The 21821-nt window shown below is 42.0% G+C and overlaps 1 protein-coding gene across 1 annotated transcript in view; it reads left to right on the top strand.

Annotated features, from left to right (window-relative positions):
- The window catches only part of esamb (endothelial cell adhesion molecule b), a 41886-nt gene extending 20866 nt beyond the window's left edge, over positions 1-21020 (top strand). Inside the window, exons 2-8 of the mRNA XM_053422909.1 lie at positions 10135-10280; positions 12220-12421; positions 12853-13008; positions 14589-14633; positions 17863-17985; positions 18090-18219; positions 20549-21020. Coding sequence (XP_053278884.1) covers positions 10135-10280; positions 12220-12421; positions 12853-13008; positions 14589-14633; positions 17863-17985; positions 18090-18219; positions 20549-21020 — 1274 coding nt within the window. The remainder of the gene's footprint in view (positions 1-10134; positions 10281-12219; positions 12422-12852; positions 13009-14588; positions 14634-17862; positions 17986-18089; positions 18220-20548) is intronic.
- Positions 21021-21821: the final 801 nt, after the last annotated feature.

Raw genomic sequence — 21821 nt, 5'->3', positions numbered from 1 at the left:
CAAGTGATTTCCTGTGGTCTCTATAGACCTGAAGCTGTAGCTCTCACCTTGGGTCAGGCCCCTCAGCTTTAGTGTAGGTGGACATCATGTGAGCGTGTGGATGAGAGGGTCAGCTGGCACTATCTGCCTGTAACAGGCTGTTAGATGTATTGTAGAGTGGAGATGGGGGCCAGCGGGGCTGCGACCATCACCACTGACCGAGAGCGAGACTCTTCTGAGTCTGTACCTTTGAAGATTTAACAACTTGCTCTTACTGAGTGCAATTCATCAAAGCATAATTTCATAATTTCTAATTACAAAGTTACAAAGGTAGAATATCCACAGGCTGGTGTGTCTATAAAGAGTTCGTACATAAAACAGGCTTCCTTCTTCTCTAAATAATGCACATTTTTCACTTATTACCCACACCTGTTCATGTTCTATCAGAATATATACAGTCAATCATGTCTTCCATGTCCTAAATACATGTTAAAATAGCATGCTATTTTTAGACTTTATTTGAAATATTGATTTAGCCTATGTAATGGATTGTGCACCAGGTAATGTTAATTATTAATCATCTCATTTCTCTGCTTAAGGTAAAGATAGAATAAGATATAAGATGAGGTGAGCATGTGTTTCACTGCTGTATAATTTAAACCTGATTGATTGTGTTAAAATCAAAGAAGGCGTTTATTACAGTAATATTTTTAATAATCTTTTACGGTTTAGCAAACCAGCAAGCTAAATATTTCTGCGGCTTTTCAGCGGTCTGGTCAATTATCTGGTCAATGATCAAGCACTTGGCCACAGTGGAGAGAGAAAACTCCCTTTTAAGAGGAAGAAACCTCCAACAGAACCTGAGAGAGGAGAGCTGGGTGTAAAAGGAGGAGAGAAGCGGCAGGGGGGAAAGAGAAGAGAGAGGAACCAGGAACAGTTGTATAATTGTTGTGTTGCTTGGCTCCAAGCAGTTGGCAGGCGACCAGCAGAGTCTTCGGGACGTTCAACCAAGAAATAGGTCAAAATAAAACTGTGATTTGTCATTTTAACACTTTTGCTTTCATTGGGACTAAAGTCAGACCAGTAAGGTTGATTTATCAGTATTGGTGTTTATCTTAAATCATCTACCTTAAGCTATGTCTACACCACTGCTAATTATAAAGCTATAACACAACCTTCACTTTACAAAACATCTCCATCTAGAGAAGAACACACAAATGAGCACTAACGCTCAAATTAGGAAGCCAGGTCATTGGGTGTCGATAAAGTCTAGTGTACATCAATGATCCTTCAAGTAGCAGAGAACACTTTGGTCCAAACAAAATGGGGCGAGTCCTGTGAATACATGTTATCTGGTGCAGATACGTACAATTTTGCTACTTACTTGTAGATAGTCCAACCAGTGCAAACCGAACGTAGAGAAACCAGTTTATAGCCGCCATTGTTGTTGTTGTTCTGTGCATGCTCATTACACAAAGCAACAGAGGGCCTTTGTGAAATACGCTGTTTCCAAAATGCTCGATTTTACATGAGTACGGATTCATAGAAAAAGGTGTTTTTGAACATCTGCCCTTTGGAAGGCCTTTACAAGTCTAGTGACTTAGAGCTACATACTTAGAAACACAGAAGAAAAAGTTTGTTGAGCTTGTGTGGACATGGTCTAAGTGTCAAGGAATTACTTTAAACAGAGATCTTATACAGTTGAGTTACTTAGCTGTACAACGTTTTATTTACGTATGTAAGTAACAATTTGTATCAATAATCACACGTAAAAAACAACAGTTTATATAATACTAGCAGACTTTAAAACTTCCAGAAGAATACAAGTGTTTCTATAAGTGATTCCTATAAACACTCAAGAAGAACAGTTTCTCTCTCCAGATGTTCAGATGCTTGGGAGGCGTTTCAGTGTGTCGTGTTGTAGCTCATAAGTCTCATCCTGTAATTCATCTCTGATGAGAGCTCAATTTAAGTCGGTAATCAGATCACTCAACTTCTTAATTACGGTCTCACTGCATTAAACCCTCCCCACGTCCCACCGGCAGTGAAGTGGCGAGGCATTCGGGGGGGCCCTCGGCCGCCGCCTACCACTCTGGGCTTGTGCTGCAGAGGTCCTATCAGCCGCCACTCTGTCAGTCTGTCAGCGCAGCTCGCCTCGTGCATGGTAGCACATGACAGATCTGGGAGATAAAACAGCCAACCCTCGCCACGCTGCCACACTAATGGTTTATAAATATCTTCTTCAAAGACCAGAGTCGGTGTCGGGGGCGGCGGGGTGGTCATGGGCCCTGTTGTGGTGTAACATTGCAGACCCATTTAAGCTCTCAGTTTGCCTTTCATTCCCTGCCACGAGGAGCCCAGAGCTGGCTGGAGGAGGGGTAAGGAAGGGCACAGGGGGACGTGTGATGGACAGCTGGGATAAAAAAGACCACTGGCATCCACTGCTCCCGGTCGGACGGACCAACTCGGCAAAAACACAAAAAGACACCAGCCACTTTACAGACTCTTTCTCTGGGTCTAAATATTCTCTCAGCTCATTAGTATGCACACACAAACAGATGCAAGCCTTCTGCATAATTCAGTAAAGTTGGTCCACAATGAGACTCTTTGTTTTCGTACGTAAACACCTATATCCCCTGTGTGTGTGGTATTTGCATGTGATCAAACCCACTGCTCCCTCCTTCCCTGGCTGACTATAGAAACCTGCTCCTCTGTTGCCTGTCAGGTGTTGTGTTCAGCTCCGAGGGGCATTGTGGTTAAGTGTGTAGGATGTCAGCGCTGTAAGAAGACATGAAAGGCATTCAGAAAAAAACACACCAGCATGCCCGCCGCCGCTGTGGCTATAAATGCATAATCACGCATGTAAATAAATCTTGTAAGGAGAGTCAGAGGACAAACAAACAGTCGGCGCGTGAAAAGGTTCAAAAGGTCATTGAACTGCGGTGAGGGTTTGTAGGCTGGGGGTGAAAGACACGCCCACACAACATACACAATGAATAAACATGTCAACTTTGTTTTTTTTTCAATGACGTCAATGCATCTCGGCATTCATTGTGCTTCTGATGATTTAATGTTGCTGAATAGCAGGTTATAGTTTTTGCAATGAGAAAGTGACGCTTTTTGATTGGGCCCCAAAAATGTTGTGTCACACCGAGGTCTGATGGTTTTACCTCCACGCAGGAGGTTATGTTTTCACCCATGTCCGGTGTTTGTTGACTCGTTGATTGTGAGTGAGATACACAAAATCTACCGAATGAATTAACACGAAATTAGTCGTTAAATTCTGCTGCGGATATGGATCAGGGGGCAGATCCAGTTTTTTTCCCCACTCCATTTAATTTAGCATGATTGGGCGCTTTTTCAAAATGTTCACTGTTTTCCAGTGAATAATTCATTGATCTTGGTGTGGAAATCAGGAAGCTGAAATCTATGAATGTGCGTAATTTGGTGCAGCTTTATTGAATTGAATGTAACTGTTGGGCTCTTTTTGGAGGCGTGTGTTTTACTGGGTGCACTGGGACCACATGACCATATCGAGGCCTCTATGAGAGAGGGGTCGCTCTCAGTGAAGAACCAACAGACAAACAGAAGTTCCTCTCAGCTTTATAGAGATTTATTGGGAGTTTCATCTCCCTGTTTAGTTTTGCAAAGCGCAGCTGCAGTGTTTACGTTCACCAATGATGATCTGTGATGTCTGTGGTGGTAGCGGTTAGTTTCTCTTTACTCTATACCAAATGATACAAAGGAAAAATAAATGATGTAGCTGGTGAACATTGTGGTTGAAGGTCAAACTTCAAGGTCACTGTGACCTCACAAACCCTTTTGTGCCTGGTGAACACATTATCTTTGAGAGAATAAGGATTTCACATTTGGCAAACGGAAACTTGAACATGATATTCCAAGACTGCTCTTTGTGAAGGTCAAGTTTGTCACGGTGACCTCATATGGGTCTGAAGAAAAATGCATGATATAAATCTAGCTACAGACTGAAAATAAACTTTTAAGTTCATAAGTCAGTAGGTTTGAAATCCTTCACCTCGGTTGCACAGTGACTGACTTCTGAGTGGAATGGGTCATCTGCTGGGACCGAAAGATTATAATGCCAAAATAATGTATATTTATTTCTGTGCAACGTTGTACTTAGGTATATATTTATTTTGCCTGCATGACTTCACGTGTGCATGTTTGTGCACGTGAGAGTAGAATCAAGCGAGTTCTGCAGTAAGAACCAGAGGGAGGATGCCGGAGTTTGGAGCCATGTGTGCGAAGAGAATCAATTTAAACACAATCAAAAGTTAAGAGGGATTAAAGCTACTGTGATGAGATAGCAAACTCAAAATGGTTTAAAATAGCTGCAGAGAATACACTAATGTAATCCAATTTAAAGGAGCCTTCCCCAAATATTTATTATTGAAGCACCATCTGTTTGAAGCCTGTAGGGTCATTCCAATGTGCAGTTTTACTACGACAAGGCTATTTTGCTGTCCTAAATTCCTCCCTATCCGATCTGTCTAAATATCAGAGAACAACAACACTTTTTTCTAGGCTCACTTATCTTCTGTGTTATTACACATCTGGAAAATCTGTTTGCATTTGAAGTGTCTCACTTGTTAAATGGCTTAATTGAAGTGAAAAACCAGAGGTCCTCTAGATCCATGAACAAGCCACATCAATGAAATGATATAATGAGGGGAACAAATCTGATTAAATTATTCATGATTAAATTGTTTGTTCTTGCATGGCTCCTTGTTTATGGGGTCATCCGATGACTTTGTTATTGCTGCTCTGACACAGATCCCTGCTCGGCAAAGACAGAACACGTTGTAGAGTTCAGAAAAGCATAGTTAGCTGCTGTTTGTCACAGAAACACGTACCTGCTAGAATTCAAACGTTAATCAAACTTCTCGTGTGGTTACAAGGACGTGTTTTACATGTTTACCTCCAAATTACAAGTGTGAATCTGATTTCTACCGAAAAATGTGAAGCACTGTCAATTGCTTGTAGATGGGAAACTGTCTATACCAGTTGTTGTGTAACAAAGTTTGCGTGATCCAGCAGAGGGCGCTCACTATCCACATGCCCTTTTGACCAGTGATCAGTAAAGCAAACCAGTTAGTTTGTTTTGCTACAAAGATGGAGGACACTAGCAGACAAAAGTGTCCTGTGCTGACAGTCATGACACCAAAGTATCTGAGAAGCTGTGTGAAGAATGGTGCGGATCATTAGCATAATACACGCCCAGCGGCTAGCCGGCCACGCCCCCTATTCCCTTCTTTTTTTTAGTGCAGTTCGAAATTGTTGAAATGTGAACGTGAATTTGAAGATACTTTTAGACCAAGTGATGACATGTGACTAAAAATGTAATGTAGCACCAAATCACAATAAACATTATTACAAGGCTCAATGGTAAAAAATATGAAATATGGAATCTGTGGTTTTAAATAAAAGTGAAGATATATAGATGTATTATAAATATGAAGGGGTTTTCGTTATCTTAAAGGTTGTGGACATAAATTGTTTGACTTTTACAACATATCCTTTAACCAATATTTAAAATCACTCATCGTCCCCTTTTTAAGACCCTAAACATTTGTGGTTTTCACTTGGTATAAATGGAGAACCTCCACTGAAGCTTTAGCTCCAGAGAGTGAGTGAGAGAGAGAGAGAGAGAGAGACTCACATGACAGAAAGACATGGGAGGAAGCAGGGAGATTACTCAGGGAGATAGAGTGAGGCTGGTTAAGGAGGATCAGTTTATCTTCACAAAGGCCTACATGGTTCCCTGAGGGCGTCGAGAGAGGGGGACTGACTTCTTATCCTTCACTTGATCACAACAACACACGGCAGAATTGGGTCGAGATGCCTAGTTAGACATGCAAATTACATGTACTCCAGTAAAAAGTGAGACACCTATGTGGTTATTTTTAAACCTAAACCTGCTCAGCCTGGTTTTCAGAGTCTCACTCTGCTGCTTTACTTTCCTCTCATGTATTCACATGTGGAGTTCAATGTTCAGAGATTTGAGACTTCTGCTGATAAGATGATTTCCACTGGGGTTTTTAAGTCATAATCACATGATCTGCTTTTTTCACATGAATGTGTTGCCCTCTATTGGCGGCTTGAGATACTACAGCTCATGCACAATTGATCTCGTAATTGTGCCCCCGGCACACACGTGCATGGGCGACATGGTCGACTGCTCCCTGATTGTTTTGCGGGTCCAACATCCCTGACGTCTTAATTGCTCTTGCAGCTGAGTTTGTGCCAACATCTCAAAGCCAGGATGCCCTGCAGGAAAACAAAAAACATTGTTTATTCTAAAGAGAAGAATCCAATTAGAAGATATAAAGCGTGGCTGAGCATTAGCCTCTGGAAAAATATAATTAAGACGAGTTTAATGAGGCCACATGGTATCATATCTGCACCCTCTTAATTGGCAGCTTTTCCCATTTTTTCCCCCTCTTGTGAGGGATTTAAGTTGAATTCATACCCATATCCACATCTTGAACACTCCGTCTGTGTGTGTGTGTGTCTGCAGCCACACACACACACATCCCAGATGGAGACGGCCGCGGATTAGTGAAGATTTTCCTTCATTTAATAAACAATTGAATGACACAGTTCTGAGGATAAACCTGCTCAAAGAAGCACAAGAATAGTCTGGAGTGGGGAGACTACAGGGCATTATCCTGCTTCATCATGGAATAGCTGTGTAGCATTCAGAATTACCGTCGGCCTCCACCACTGCATGGCCCCTAAAGCTGCCAATCACTCCCATGAGTGCAACATGCCCTCATCAACCTACAGAAAACCTGATCCTTTCTGATTGTGTGCTCTGCACGACACAATGTATATTAATCAAGATGCAACACAGCACTTTATAGCATTATACGGGGCAAAGAGATTCCAGGCATTCGTTGTCAATGCAGACAATCACATCCCGAACAAGAGTCTTTCTCCACATTGTTGCATTGTTGTCGCAGCTCATCAGTTTATTTGCCGCTGCGGCTGAGAAAACATTAGTGGAAATGAGATTGAAGCTTTAACAGAATCTTTAAAAAAAGAGACTTTGGGCTGCCGTACATTATGAATCAGAAACAGGCCGATACAACGACGGCTGCTGCAGCTGTGAGGATGATAGTAAAGATGTTAATCTCATGCATGTTCAGGAGGTGGCTTTGCTCTACACCACTGACTTGAGCAAATGATGGATAGGAAGACATGTTTTACGATTAGATGCTGCCTGCATTTTGTATTAATTTCTCACAATACACATCAGAGTTGTGGGTGTATTGTAATTTGACTGTTTTTGTGGTAAACCTCCCGTCTGTTAACGTGGAGGAGGTGGGACATGTGACCTCTACTGCAGCCGACCACCAGTTTGTGATCGTGACACGTTTGGATAGCTGTCACGTTTTCCATCTTTATATCTGTGCTTCAATTATGTAAACAGTGACGAGGGAGAAATCATCTTTCAAGCGATGTATCATTCACTTTAAAAACAAAAACAGTTTCTCTGGTCAAAGTTTATTTTTTACCCACGGTGGAATTGTGACATCCTTTTTTGGGTCTGTGTTTAGAACAGTTTTGTTTGATGAAAGATGGATCCGGCTGCGTTTTAAAGAAAACTCAAGTTTATCAATCAGTTTCTATCATTTTGTAAAAATATAATCCATATTGCCTAGTCTATTTTCTTATATAATCATGCCAGGATGTTTTCTGCCCGTTTTAGATGTTGGATATTTATATTTATTAAAGTGCGTGTTACCAGATTTTCCTGACGTGTTGAGCGCTTTACTTCAGACCCACGACACGTGAAATCCACCATCCGGCTCAGCACAGATCGCATGACATGGATACGATTTAATGTAAAGCAAAACCATCCGCTAATCGGAATTTAGAGAATGTAAATGCTTTTGCCGTGATGATGATTATGATGATATGACAAAGGGGGCGTTGCCGGGAGAAGTGGGTTACATCATATCCATGTCCCGCTGAGCTCTTTTGCTCACGTGAGGTGAGAGGATTGAGCCCAGGATTGTTTGGGGATTAGTCAGCAGGACTTACCAGATTCAGAGATTCAGAAATTAAGGGGACAGGAGAGCACTGCAGCAGCCGAGGTCAAATCGTCCCAGGAGGAATAAGAAAGCACCAAGTCACTGCGGCAGAAGCACGTGTCCAAACAAATTCATTCCTCGGTTTTTACCCGTGCTTTCTGTCTTTCTCTCTCACACCTGCACATATATTTCCCTCCTCTCGGTCGGTGCACCCCCGCGTCCCACCACCACCACCAATCTGCTACTTCTCTGCCTCTACATGCTTTCAGTCTGGAAAAGGAGGAAGGCGTGCCGGGCTGAACAGATGTGGAGATCTCAGCTGGAGATCATAACACTCACTCTCTCTCTCTCTCTCTCTCTCTCTGACTCTCCATCTCTCTCCGACTCTCTCTCCCCCCACTCTCTCTCTAAGGATGCACTCCCTCTGTATATTTTAGTACGTGAGGGAAACTCTCCACAGTTTTTCTACAGTCACGGGATTTAGTGGCAACAAATACTTTTTTTTTTTTTTTTTTTTTACTTGGTCTGAGTTTTATTGAACCAATCTTCAAGCTGGAGACACAGATAGACACCGACTGCTGGGATCACTTGATCCAGCTGCAGCTGTCGGGTTCGGGTGACGGAGCACCCTGTGAGTCAGACCTCCTCCTCCTCTTTTAAAGATTCCCATCATCTTCTTCCCTGTCTTTCGCTTCCTTTCCTCTCCTCGATTCTTCCTTCACATCATCATGATCATTGTTTCTTCTCCTTAACAATCTTCTTCTGCTCGTTTTCAGGATTAAAATGTGTTTAAGCTTTGAGCAATGACAGTAAATGGGGGGGGGGGGAGTGATGAGGGGGACACCACATGCTTTGTATTTTCTTGACTGTATATTCATGTTATATGCTGACTATATTTTCATGATATAGTTGCTGGTTTTTATACTTGAATATCTTCCCTGGTAAATCTTTAATTTAATTTGAGGATGACAATTAGACAATTAAGTTCTTGAGTCATAAATAGACGATCACAATTTTTTCCTACCATCCTCTTTTCTTAAATTCTTAAGATTAGATTTTTTCACAGATGCACTAAGACAAGTAGATGTGCTTTATCGGACTTAGTGCTCATTTGCCTGGAAGTGGATCTCCCTTTATTCTTCATGAGGAAAAGTGTAATAAAAAAGGAACATTGGAATATGTTATATCCAGTATACAGTCATCATTAAATTATTATAAGAGGCAACCCTGCGTGTTGAACTTAAGGAGATCTGAACTTCCCCTGAAACACATGCTTTTGATTTTTAATGTTGCATATATATTTTCTTTTATGAGTTAAGAAAACTTGTTAACTTTTTAATTGAACAATTTCAACCTGAACATAAACCTTTTCTCGTTCAAATGTCACATTTGGACATTTTCATTTAACTCAGACGCACACGAGATTTTTCTTTTTAATGATAATATGTTTACACTTATTTAAAGCACAGTCTCTGCTTATCACTTGGTTTTCTTCAGCTCCCACATGATTCTCGTGCATTTGTATTCGCCTTAACTGTAGCTTGATATATATTTTTATTTTAAAAGAGTAGAAGACAGCACAAAATGTGATTGTTGTGTCTCAGCATGTTTGAGATCGAATGGTCACTGTTGATTCTGAAAACGTTAACAGATCAGATGAGCTGATATCACATTTGTAAACCTCAACGTTTCATAACATGTTCCTGTTTTTTACTTTTTATACCACTTCATTCTCAGCAGGTCCTCTCATATTGATCATCAGTACATCGGTTGGATCACTTCAAAAATATAAATATGATTAGATTTAGCAATATTTCGTCCATCAATGAAAATAAAACCCTCATTCACAAAACAGATTTAGACAAAAAGTTAAAAACAAACTTTAAATAAATTGAGTTGAATCAGTCAATTATTTGAGTGTGTTTCTATGATCTTCATCATTGTCACTGATCATCTTTGATCAGTTCTAAAATGTTAACCACGGAAAAGATAAATGGCTCTTTTATAAATCAAGAAATTAATAAAAATGTAAATAAGTTAAAAAACTCTGTCACATAACGGAGGAGATTAACCATTTCCATACTGGTCTGTGTTTCAGGTGACACCCACAAGGTGGAGATCCCCAGAGGGGAGCTGGAGGTGGTGAAAGGCGAGATGGTGGTGCTACAAGCCTGGTACAGCCCCAACTCCGACATTTCCAGGAACTCTGTCATTTGGCAATTCATGGGGAATAAGTCGCGGCAGGTGAGGAGGTCGGAACATGGATCTGCACTGATCTGCTGTGTAGTTAACCCCGCTCTGACCTCTGGTGGAGCAGGGACAGGAGAGACTCTTTACAGGGATTCAAGTCAAGTACAGTTCACTGACACTCATGCTGATGTAGACATCGATAAACCCAAATATCAGAACTGGGACCATGATTAGTGTTTTGACGATCATATTAATATTGAAGTTGTTTTAAGCAAACTACAAAAACACTCTCCAGCTCTTCTAATAACATAATTTGCTGCTTTCTTTGAATTCAATAGCTTCAGTGGATGTGAAGACAAAAACATGAGCCCTTTTCTAGATCAAATCAACAGATTAATCAATATGGCTGTTGGATATAGTGTAGAAAGCTCAAAATAAATTAATTTCAGTAAATCCTATAGAATAACCAGCTACACCTGCGTTATTAAATTCAACTTCAGAGCGGTCCAGATAGAGAACATTTCCTCAAGCAAAGGTCTGAAACATCAAAATGTCTTAACTAGTTTTGTGATTCATTGCAATAGTTATTGAAATATTAGATGAATAATCTTCACGTCAACTACAAAATAATTCAAAGCAGGTAGTTGTTGTGCTTCATATAAAAATAGCCTAAATTAAAGAGTAAGTTAAGTTTCACCTTTCCTTTTTTGTTTAAAACTTGGTTACTCGCTGTTGACTTTTCTCTTTTTGAACTATTTGAAGTTACTCTTCTCTGACTCACTTCCTGCTGTCTTCCTCCTCCTCTCGTTCGCTCCCTGCTCTGTGTATTTCACTCTCCGACTCCAGTCAATCAGAATTCACAGATTTGATTGGCTGAGTTGTGAGATTGTGAGATTATTTACGACCAATGCAATTGGTCTGCGAGTTCCGTGGGCTGCTAAGGAGAAAAAAAAAGAACTGTTCCAAGATGCTCTCTCAAAGTAATTCTTAGTGATTTAAGGGTTAAATGTCCAGGTACAATGGCATCTAAGTCTGGATCCGGACCATGGTCCACCTATTAGTGACCATTGAGCTACACCCATTAACCACATCATGAAACCAGGTAATGTTGTGGCAGATCACTGTAGATTTATTTACACTTTGAAACATAAGGAATGTGATTGAAATCTTTTATTTTCCTGCCTGAGTCACAAATACAGATGAGCCACGACGTTAAAAACCAGACAGCTGCTATAATGTTGTGTCTTTTTTTTTTATGCTCTTCCAGGGCCTGTCTGTCCTTTCAATGCTTAATGTTATGCAAGAGGAGAGGAGTCATTATTTGTTTTCATGGTTCTGTAACATTCTGAGAAACATATCTGATGATGTGCAAGGTGAAAAAAAAGATGATCTGTGGAGATTAGGATTATGTCCAACACCACTGCTGAGTAGGAAGGAAGGATGGATGGACGAGTGACATTAATGAACGGATGACACTAATGACATTTCATCTCTGATTTCCACTGAACCTCCTATATGAAGCACGGACCTCCAGTGACATATATCTGCCCATATTGTGTGTGTCTGTGTGTGTGTGTGTGTGTGTGTGTGTGTGTGTTTGTCAGTGCATGTGTGTGTACGTCTGTGTGTGTGTGTGTTTGTGAAGGGTCTTTGCATGATTATTATAATCTGAACAGTTTCAGTGTACGATGTCTGAGTTTAGCTCAAACAGAAAATCAGCCTAAAATTCAACATCCACCATCTGTACATGTCCAGATTATCTTTATGAAGCACATAGATTTCTGTTATAGGGTTAATCTGCACTTTCTAAAATGCCTGCAGCAAATTAATTAAAATGTGATATATAAATATTGTTTGAGGTTATAGAGTTAAACGGAAACTGCCATTGCATAATCCTAATTATCACTAATGAATTAATTTGTGCAATAATACTTAATACTATCTGCATTAGACAGATTTAAAGGGTTTCCGTGATTGTGTTTTCTCTGTGCAGGTGATAAACTTCAGCTCCGGTGAGGTCGGGCTCGGTCAGAGCGATTACACCACCAGGGTGGGCTTCAGCGCGGCCATGCCCTCGGCCAACCTCTCCATCTACATCAACAACACACAGGAGTCGGACTCGGGGCGTTACGTCTGCAGCGTCCTCATCCCTAGAAGTAATGGCATTTCAGGAGAGATACACCTTAATGTCAAAGGTACGGCAGCTCAGCGTCAAAGCAATTTCAGAGGTCAGCTTTAATCACAGCAGTCTGCAGCACGGCTCACACTCTTCCTCTGGAAATCCAGCCAGAGCAAATGCCGAACATATTTTGGAGGATTTTGGATTGGACCCGTCTGTTAAACATCTTGTATTTGTGTGGGTAAGCACTGTACAAATAAAACTCATCTGTTGTTGGGGGATTCACAGGCCATTATGTCATCCTCCAGCAGCAGATGGGACAAAGGGGGAGGGGTGGGCGTCAAAACACGTTTTTTTTTCCATTTTTTTTTTTGCAATATGGCTGCTGCCATCTCCACGTCACTGGCAGTGGATTACAAATAATATACAAATGATCAAGTTCAGTAAGGGGTCACTGATCCTTTATTCTTCTGTTAACTTAATAACACTGTCTGTCTCTCTGCCCAGTCCCCCCCTCGCCGCCGGTGTGCACCATGACAGGAAACCCAGTGGTGAAGGGCAACGTGACGCTGAGCTGTAAGTCCAGTCACGGAAAACCCATCCCTCAGTACAAGTGGACCAAGGCCGCGCCCCTGTCGGAGGTTTTCTTCTCACCGATGCAGAGTGAGTACTGTCATTACGAGGAAGTAGCTCTCACGTGGAAGATCTTAGACAGGCACTCAACTTTTTACATTTTACGGAAACATTTCCTGTTAGCGACACATTACTAAATGTCTGGAAATTTTGTGAGAATGTGAGAATACAGCACGAGCGAGTCTGTGTTGATGACGTTTCTAACACGTGACAGTTGCCAACTTTAAAAACTAAAATGAATACAAATATCTCAGGATAGAGAGAGGTGTCGTGCACATAGATGATGGCAACAAGGATTGGAAAATGAGATTCGAGAAATTTGCTTTCTGCTGCTCTACTCCTCGACACCTCTTGTGTGAATGTTCGGAGTGTCTGAATCTCCTGCTACATTCTTCATGTGTGTCAGATGAGAGTTGATCTCAGACACTTTAGTACCACAACAATTAATCCAAAGAAGAGAGAACAGTGGTAAACAAGTACTGTCCATACAGTTTGAACAGGGTTTTACCACTAAGGCTACATGCAGGTTCCCTCATCTACCTGGCTGCATTTTATAGCGGTTGTGTGCAAACTGTTGGATTATTACAGAAATATGATATATTAAAATAATCAATTTGTAAACCCTCTTTTACCATTGTTAAAATAAAGCAGCTTATTGTCACTTAGCTCAGCTGTCCAGTAGAGAAAATGATCTTCAACCCTGTTAACGTTCTGGTCTAAAGGACCCGCTCCTCCGTGTTGACCCTGACACCGACATGCACCTGGGGCAGAGGTCACACTCATAACCCATGTTCATGATGATAAGTCGCCTCTGAGCTTTACTTTGCTGATCGTTGTTTCCGTACGCTCCTGAGAGGAAGAGCCTCCATCATGCCTCTTAAAACATCCAGCGTGAAAGCCTCTTTACAGATTGAGACACACAGTCCACTCCAGCATAATGGAGAAGGAAGTGCGTTCCTGCAGGTCGAGCACGGGCCTCATTTGTCGCATTACTTTGTTGATGTTTGTTTGGAGATAATGCTGCAGGGACAACACCATCTGTTTCTGCACAGCGGGACACGGGCTGATTGATTGAGTATTGACTTAACTGTTTTGATCTCTGGCCCGTCATCTCTTTATAGCAGAAAAGTCCCCAGACTGACAGAATGAAAACTACTCCCTGCGATTGTGCATTGGCCTCGGGGGGGTTTGAGATGTAGTGTGCGCACTCACGCCTGGTTCACATGTGTGTCTGCACCTCTTAAATGCCATCGACCCTGTGCTCCATCGTTTTATCTGCACTGGTGTGCGCTCTCTCTCTCTCTCTCTCTCTCTCTCTCTGACACTCGAACTTCACTCTGCCACAGCTGCTTATCTTTCAGCGATCTCTCATATTTTTTTAGTTTTTTTTCCATCTCTCTGCTGATCCTCTCTCTCTGCTCCTCATTTCCTGTTGACCTCTGTTCCTAATCTAACTCGTCCCATGTCATTACTTAATCAACCCCTCCGAGAGGCATCATTTGGATTTGGGGACGGCAGCGTCTTTCACCCTGTCCTGTCGGTGCATATCACTCCCTCCCTCTCCTTCATTCATGCTCACTCTGTCTCACCCATCTTTTCCTCCCGCAAAGAATGGAGAACCTGCCCCCAGCCTATGCTGGTGCTTGGGTTCATGGGTAAGGATTTCATCTCATAACTGTTTCTACTTCTTTCCTCATAACTCCATTCATCCCTCCCTCACCTGCAAACAGTGCAGTTGCCAGGACATCTCACACAAGAACAATAATGGAAAACACAAATGCAAAATCCACAACACAAATGCAAAAGTGACTACACAACTGCAAGAGCCACAGCACAACTGCAAACGCTACAGAACAACTGCAAGACCCACAACATATACAGTATGTAAAAGCTATTACAACTGCAAAATCCACAAATTTGAATGTTTCATTGTCGACATTCTTTTTCTCTCACTTCTGTTGTGGTTAAGTTTACATTGTGTGGCTTTTGCAATTGTGTTTTTCCATTAATGTGCTTGTGACGTCTCGGTCACTGTAAACCTTTGACCTCCTGAGGGGTCAGGGTGTCTGGAGTCAACTCCCGGTTAGGCTTAAACTGTAGAAAAGCTTTAAATGCAAAAAACAACCCAGCTTATCAGGATGCTAATAGAGTTATGATTCAGGAACGATAACCATCTACTGTAAATAAATAAACTGCTTAGCACTGGTGTGAAACCAGGTGATAATCCCATTCAACCTTTAATGTTCCCAGTCTCCTTGCACATTCATAGATTAATAAACTTTTGAGTAATTTTTTAATTTTTTAAAAAATTTTTTATAGTTGCGTGTATTCATATTTTGTGATAGAGGGTTGAAATTGCCATGTCAATCTTTATTGTAATTGTGTGGTGTTAGTCTGGGCTGTCACTCCATTCATTCATCTTTCCATCGTGTGCTACACATGGATGACAGCAAGCCTGGATGCTGAATGAGGCTTGTTGCAAAGCAAAAGTTATGAGGAATATTTATTTATTTCCTATAAGGTTGAAATTTTGGCTTAATCAAAAAAGTGAATGAATTGACAGCTGTGTCCTGTTTCAGATGTTTCATCACAATGTCTTTTAGAAGAGGAGTGTGTTTGTTTTTATATTTCCGGGTTGTTTGTCCCATTCTTGTGAACATCAATAACCCCTTCAGGGAATTTCTACAAATTTGGCAAAATGTTCCTGTTTGGCTGAAGGTGGAGCTGATACTTTTGGTGGTCAAAGGTCAAAGTTACTGTGACCCCCCCCCCCCCCCCCAAATGCTTATTTGGCATTATGAAAGGGTTCACTTAAATTCATGTTTTTAGCCTCTTGAACATATCTCAAGTCTGCCTCTCTGGAACATTTTCATCAGTTGTTACTTGGGAAACAAAGATGAACTGATTAGATTTATGTAGTCAAAGGTCGCAGCGACCTTGTATGAATCCAGAAAAATGATTGTATTCAGGCTGAAACACTGCGTTGGTGGAGGCAAACAACCACAGGCTGGTAATTCTAGAGTCAAATTGATGAAATAAGTGATTAGTAAATGACAGTTATTGGTTATAAAGGTTATTATCTTGACACATGAATTTGGAAAGCTGTCATGTGATGTTTCAAACTGTCCCCCGAGCGTCCTATTCCCATTAATCAAGTGTCAGGGCTCTGACAGAAGCTGCTCATTGACCTTGCAGTGACGACAGGGTAACATGAGTAATGCTCCTTCAGACAGAGCTGTAGCGTCATGTTCCCTCCGCCACTGGGATCTGATCAGTGTGCACGGGCTGGAACTCGCTCCGGGCTCCGAGTCAGCTGACGTTCTGCTAATCTGTCACAATTGGGTTTGATTCCTCACAGCTGGATTTCCAACTGGTAGGATTAATAATCCGATCGGCTCAGGTGCACGTCGGACTCATCTGCGTTGGTTTTCATATCAGACATGAATTTTAACAGCTGGACCAAAGGATAAACAATACAACACCCAGGTTAAAATCTGTTCATTACCACCAGCTAATTATTGTGTGTTTGCTTCTCCTCGCGTTGACTGAAATCCATCAACAGCATCAGACAGTTTGTGACGCCACTCAGTGACTGTACCAATTAGATTTATGTTGTTGACTGGCTCTGTGTGCAGCCGCCTACTTTCACTGTGCTGCAGCCAAAACCAGAAGCTCAGTCCAGCCGTCACTCACCAGGGCGGCGGCTGTGTGGATACGCTGATGATTGATTGTCTGGTCTCTTGCATTAATATGTTGCCTGCTGACGTAACCTGGACTTTTTGTCGGGGATGATTTGGATGAGTCCCTGATTTGTTTCTTTTTTCTGTGGGGTGCACAAGCAGGAATCACCCTTTTTATGTGAGCTAGACTCTATAAGGGTTATTCCACCAAACCCCCCCCCCCCACACACACACACAAACACAGTCATATTTCCTTGCGTCCCCACCAAATCAAAAGACCACATCACATGAAGACATGCGGCAATGTGACGTGTAAGATTGGATTTGAGAGGATTTGTTGTGATAAGCCACGAATAAAGCTTGTTTATTTTTCTACTGCCTATGTTCGCGACCACACAGCAGTTTGAAGCCAGATTCGCCAAGAACAGATTGCGTTGAATGGAAATATCTGGTTGCCAAAGCACTGAACACAGGAAAAAGTGCTGAGCAACATGTTGTGAGATTGTGGCAGGTCGTCCTCTGTTGTCTGCGATGCCAAACATTCTGGATTAAGGAAGAACGACGAGTATTGGGCCACTCAAAGGGGGAAATGTAGAGATTTCAAGAATAAACTCGTAATTTACAAAAATAAGCTCTTAATATTATGAGACAAAAATGTTATTTTACAAATATAAAGTAGGGATTTTACAAGAATAATGTCAAAATAACAGAGGAGAATAAAAGTTGTGATTTACAAGATTGAGGTCATAATATTCTGAAGAAAAGTCGTGATATAACTTGAAAAAATCTGTAATTTACAAGGATTAAGTTGTAATTTACAAGGATCTTTTTTCGTAATTTCACAAAAATAAAGTTAGGATTTTATAAGACTAAAGTCATAATGTTACGAGAAGAATTGATGATTTTACAAGAATAAAGTCATCAGTAGAAAATTGAATGAACTGCAGCAGAAATGTCCAATAACTCAAATTGGAACTCTTTTCTCTGGTTTAAATATCAGATTTGAGTTTTTTTTAAGTCCATTGTATAATCTTACTTTCAGTGACTGTGTGTTTGTTAATAGTTCCCAAACCTTCAGTATTGTTGTTTAATATTAACCGATGTAGTTCCCTTGTTTAGCTCTATTACACCCACTTGCAGAGATCACATGTATCTTTAATGATTCCAGTGTGTGTGCGTGTGTAACTGTGCGGTTGTGTTGCAGACGAGAGACACGGCACCCTCCGGCTGAGTAACCTCACTAAAAACATGTCGGGGAAGTACGTGTGCCGAGCCAGCAACACGGCCGGCTCCGACAGCTGCTCCATTAACCTGGAAGTCATCACCTGTACGTCCACAGTAAAACCTTCTTCCCTCCTCCACAGTGTGTATTTAAATCCCAGTTGTGAGGCTGAATACTGACTGGTGTTGGTGGTGTTGTTGTTGTTGAAGCTTCCAACGCAGGCATGATCGCAGCGGCCACCCTGGGGTCGGTGGTGGGTCTCATGGCCATGGTGCTGTTCCTCATATTCATCCTGAGGAGGAGGCGGGACACGGAGGAGGAGATGGCCAACGAGATCAAGTGAGTTTCACTTCACCCTCGCTGGTCACTATTAGAGGCACACGTCCAGTCGTCCATTAGCTATACCCCTTGTCCTCAGAGGGTTGGTGGGGGGGTTAGCTGCAGCCAATCCCAGCCGACATGGGGAAAGAGGCGGCCCACTCACAGATACACACACCATTGACACTCACAAAATGCAAACTCTAAAAGACTGGGTTGGACTCTGTAACCTTCCTGCTGTAAGGCCATCGTGCACACGTCCAGTTTAATTCAGTAGAGCAGCTCTGTTTATCAAGTTTATACAGTGCCTTGCATAAGTATTCACCCCCTTTGGACTTTTCTACATTTTGTCATGGTATAACCACAGATTAAAATTGATTTCATCGTGAGTTTATGTAATGGACCAACACAAAATAGTGCATCATTTGGAAGTGGGGGGAAATATTACATGGATTTCACAATTATTTACAAATAAAAATCTGAAAAGTGTTGAGAGCATATGTATTCACCCCCTTTACTGTGAAACCCCTAACAAAGATCTGGTGCGACCAATTGCATTCACAAGTCACATTTGCAAGTCACATAATTTGTAAATAGGGTCCACCTGTCTGCAATTTAATCTCAGTATAAATACACCTGTCCTGTGACGGACTCAGAGTTTGTTGGAGATCATTACTGAACAAACAGCATCATGAAGACCAAGGAGCTCACCAAACAGGTCAGGGATAAAGTTGTGGAGAAATATGAAGCAGGGTTAGGTTATAAAAAAATATCCAGAGCTTTGAACATCTCTCTGAGCACCATAAAATCCATCATAAGAAAATGGAAAGAATATGGCACAACCGCAAACCTACCAAGAGGAGGCCGTCCACCCAAACTGAAGAGTCGGACAAGGAGAAAATTAATCAGAGAAGCAACCAGGAGGCCCATGGTTACTCTGGAGGAGTTGCAGAGATCCACAGCTGAGGTGGGAGAATCTGTCCACAGGACAACTATTAGTCGTCTACTCCACAAATCTGGCCTTTATGGAAGAGTGGCAAGAAGAAAGCCATTGTTGAAAGGGATCCATAAAAAATCCCGTTTGGAGTTTGCCAGAAGCCATGTGGGAGACACAGCAAACATGTGGAAGAAGGTGCTCTGGTCAGATGAGACCAAAATTGAACTTTTTGGCCTCAATGCAAAACGCTATGTGTGGCGAAAACCCAACACTGCCCATCACCCTGAGCACACCATCCCAACAGTGAAACATGGTGGTGGTAGCATCATGCTGTGGGGATGCTTCTCTTCAGCAGGTACAGGGAAACTGGTCAGAATAGAGGGAAAGATGGATGGAGCCAAATACAGGGAAATCCTTGAAGAAAATCTGATGCAGTCTGCAAAAGACTTGAGACTGGGGCGGAGGTTCATCTTCCAGCAGGACAATGACCCTAAACATACAGCCAGAGCTACAAAGGAATGGTTTGGATTAAAGAATGTTAATGTCTTAAAATGGCCCAGTCAAAGCCCAGACCTCAATCCAATAGAGAATCTATGGCAAGACTTGAAGATTGCGGTTCACAGACGGTCTCCATCCAATCTGACTGAGCTTCATCTTTTTTGCCAAGAAGAATGGACAAACCTTTCCATCTCTAGATGTGCAAAGCTGGTAGAGACAAACCCCAAAAGACTTGCAGCTGTAAATGCAGCGAAAGGGGGTTCTACCAAGTATTGACACAGGGGGGTGAATACTTATGCACCCAACAGATGTCAACTTTTTTGTTCTCATTATTGTTTGTGTCACAATAAAATGTATTTTGCACCTCCAAAGTACTATGCATGTTTTGTTGATCAAACGGGAAAAAGTTTATTTAAGTCTATTTGAATTCCAGTTAGTAACAGTACATAATGGGAAAAAGTCCAAGGGGGGTGAATACTTATGCAAGGCACTGTACATAATGTTCAGTTTTCTAACACCATAAGAAATGTAATTATTATTGAAGTTAAACACGCAGAATATTAGAAACACATCTGAACATTGTGTAGTTCAGTATAACACAGCTACAATATCGTTTATCTGCATTAAGACTTATGATAATGTCACGAAAACAGAATTCATAAAATATATATTTTGGGGGGAAATAACTATTTAAAAACGCTTTTCTAGTTCCAGCAAACACTCAAAATACTTAACATTACCAGTAACATAAACCCATTGTTAATACTGTAGTAATGTATAAGCTGACTGTGCGTCATGTGTACTTTCACTTCATGGTAGCAAGAAAAGATTGTTTATTTCATATGATTTATTTTGATAAATAGTAATATTGGTGTTCTCTTCCTCCCTCTCATCCCGACTCTCTCTCTCCCTCAGGGAGGATGCTCAGGCCCCCAAGCGAGTGTCGTGGGCAAAGAGCAACACCGGCTCCGACATCGTGTCCAAGAACGGCACGCTGTCCTCCATAGCAACCAGTCCCCGGACCCGAGACCCGAACCCGCCCAGCTACCACTACCCGTACTCGCCCATCTCGGTGTCGGACACGGGCTCAGTCATCAACGCCTACCAGCTGCGACCCGGAGAGGCCAACACCTTACAGGGACTTCCTGGTTACAACATGGGCGGCACTCCGTCACGTAAACACAAGCGGCCCCCCTGTGCGAACGGGGGCCCGCCGCAGATTGTGAGGAGCTCTTTGCTCGGCGTCCCCCCCCACAGGACTGAGGGGGCACAGCCTCAGGCGCCCCCGCTCGCCGTGTCCCCACAAATGAGCTCCTCCACCCTGACGCGCTCGGGCGCCGTCGCCGTCATGGTGCCGGCTCAAAGCCAAGCCGGCTCGCTGGTGTGACCGCGCTGGTGGGGAGTAAACAGGACAGCGGTTGTTTGTTGGGGAAAGTTGAAAACCTGAAAGTTTCCAAGAGAAGATGGTTCCTGCTTCGTTTGCACCGACGCTCCCGTCGCTCTGCCGATCAACGTAAACGCAGCGTCGCTCATTTCAGTTTTCATTTGCTGCGTTCTGTCTCATTGAAGTTTATCTTAGTTACATGCTCAGAAAGACATTTTCAATAATGTGGTGACGTAGCATTAAGACACCAATTCCTATAAGATCTGCCTGGATGCCTGGTGAACCATAATGAACGGTGGAGTGCTCTTAGAGTTTGGATGTTCTTGTAAAATATAACGTTTTGGGTAACATTTGAATAATGTAAAAAAAATAACTACATATGATTTTTTTTATTGTATTATTTCATTTCTCTGTCACGCTCAGTTCACTCTTCTCAGGCTCGCTTCACAAGTTCAGGGCAAAACTTCAGCCAAAACTAAAACCACAGTTCAGGTTTTAATAACCGTGTGTGTGTTAGTTTCTCTCTTCACTTGGGAGAGAACCTTCTGTTTGAGTTTCTTCGCCGGTCGTGGTAGATGGGATGTAACCAAAATCGTGACATTGTTGAAGTAGAGATTCTTTTTTTTGTGTTCAAAAGGTGCTTGATATAATTTGATATTATTACCGTAAAACACATGAGACAATTAGGTGAGAATTTAGATTATTTGTCTTTCGGACTGAAACTGGTTTGTTTTCTTGTAATTATTCTGAACTCTGGATTTGATGTGGCAGTGAGTGATCGGTGTTGACAGGCTACATGTAGCA

This window comes from Pleuronectes platessa, chromosome 5, assembly GCF_947347685.1.
Source record: "Pleuronectes platessa chromosome 5, fPlePla1.1, whole genome shotgun sequence".
Taxonomy (NCBI): Eukaryota; Metazoa; Chordata; class Actinopteri; order Pleuronectiformes; family Pleuronectidae; genus Pleuronectes; species Pleuronectes platessa.
Note: the sequence above shows the minus strand (reverse complement) of the source record. Positions and strands in the feature narration are given on the sequence as shown.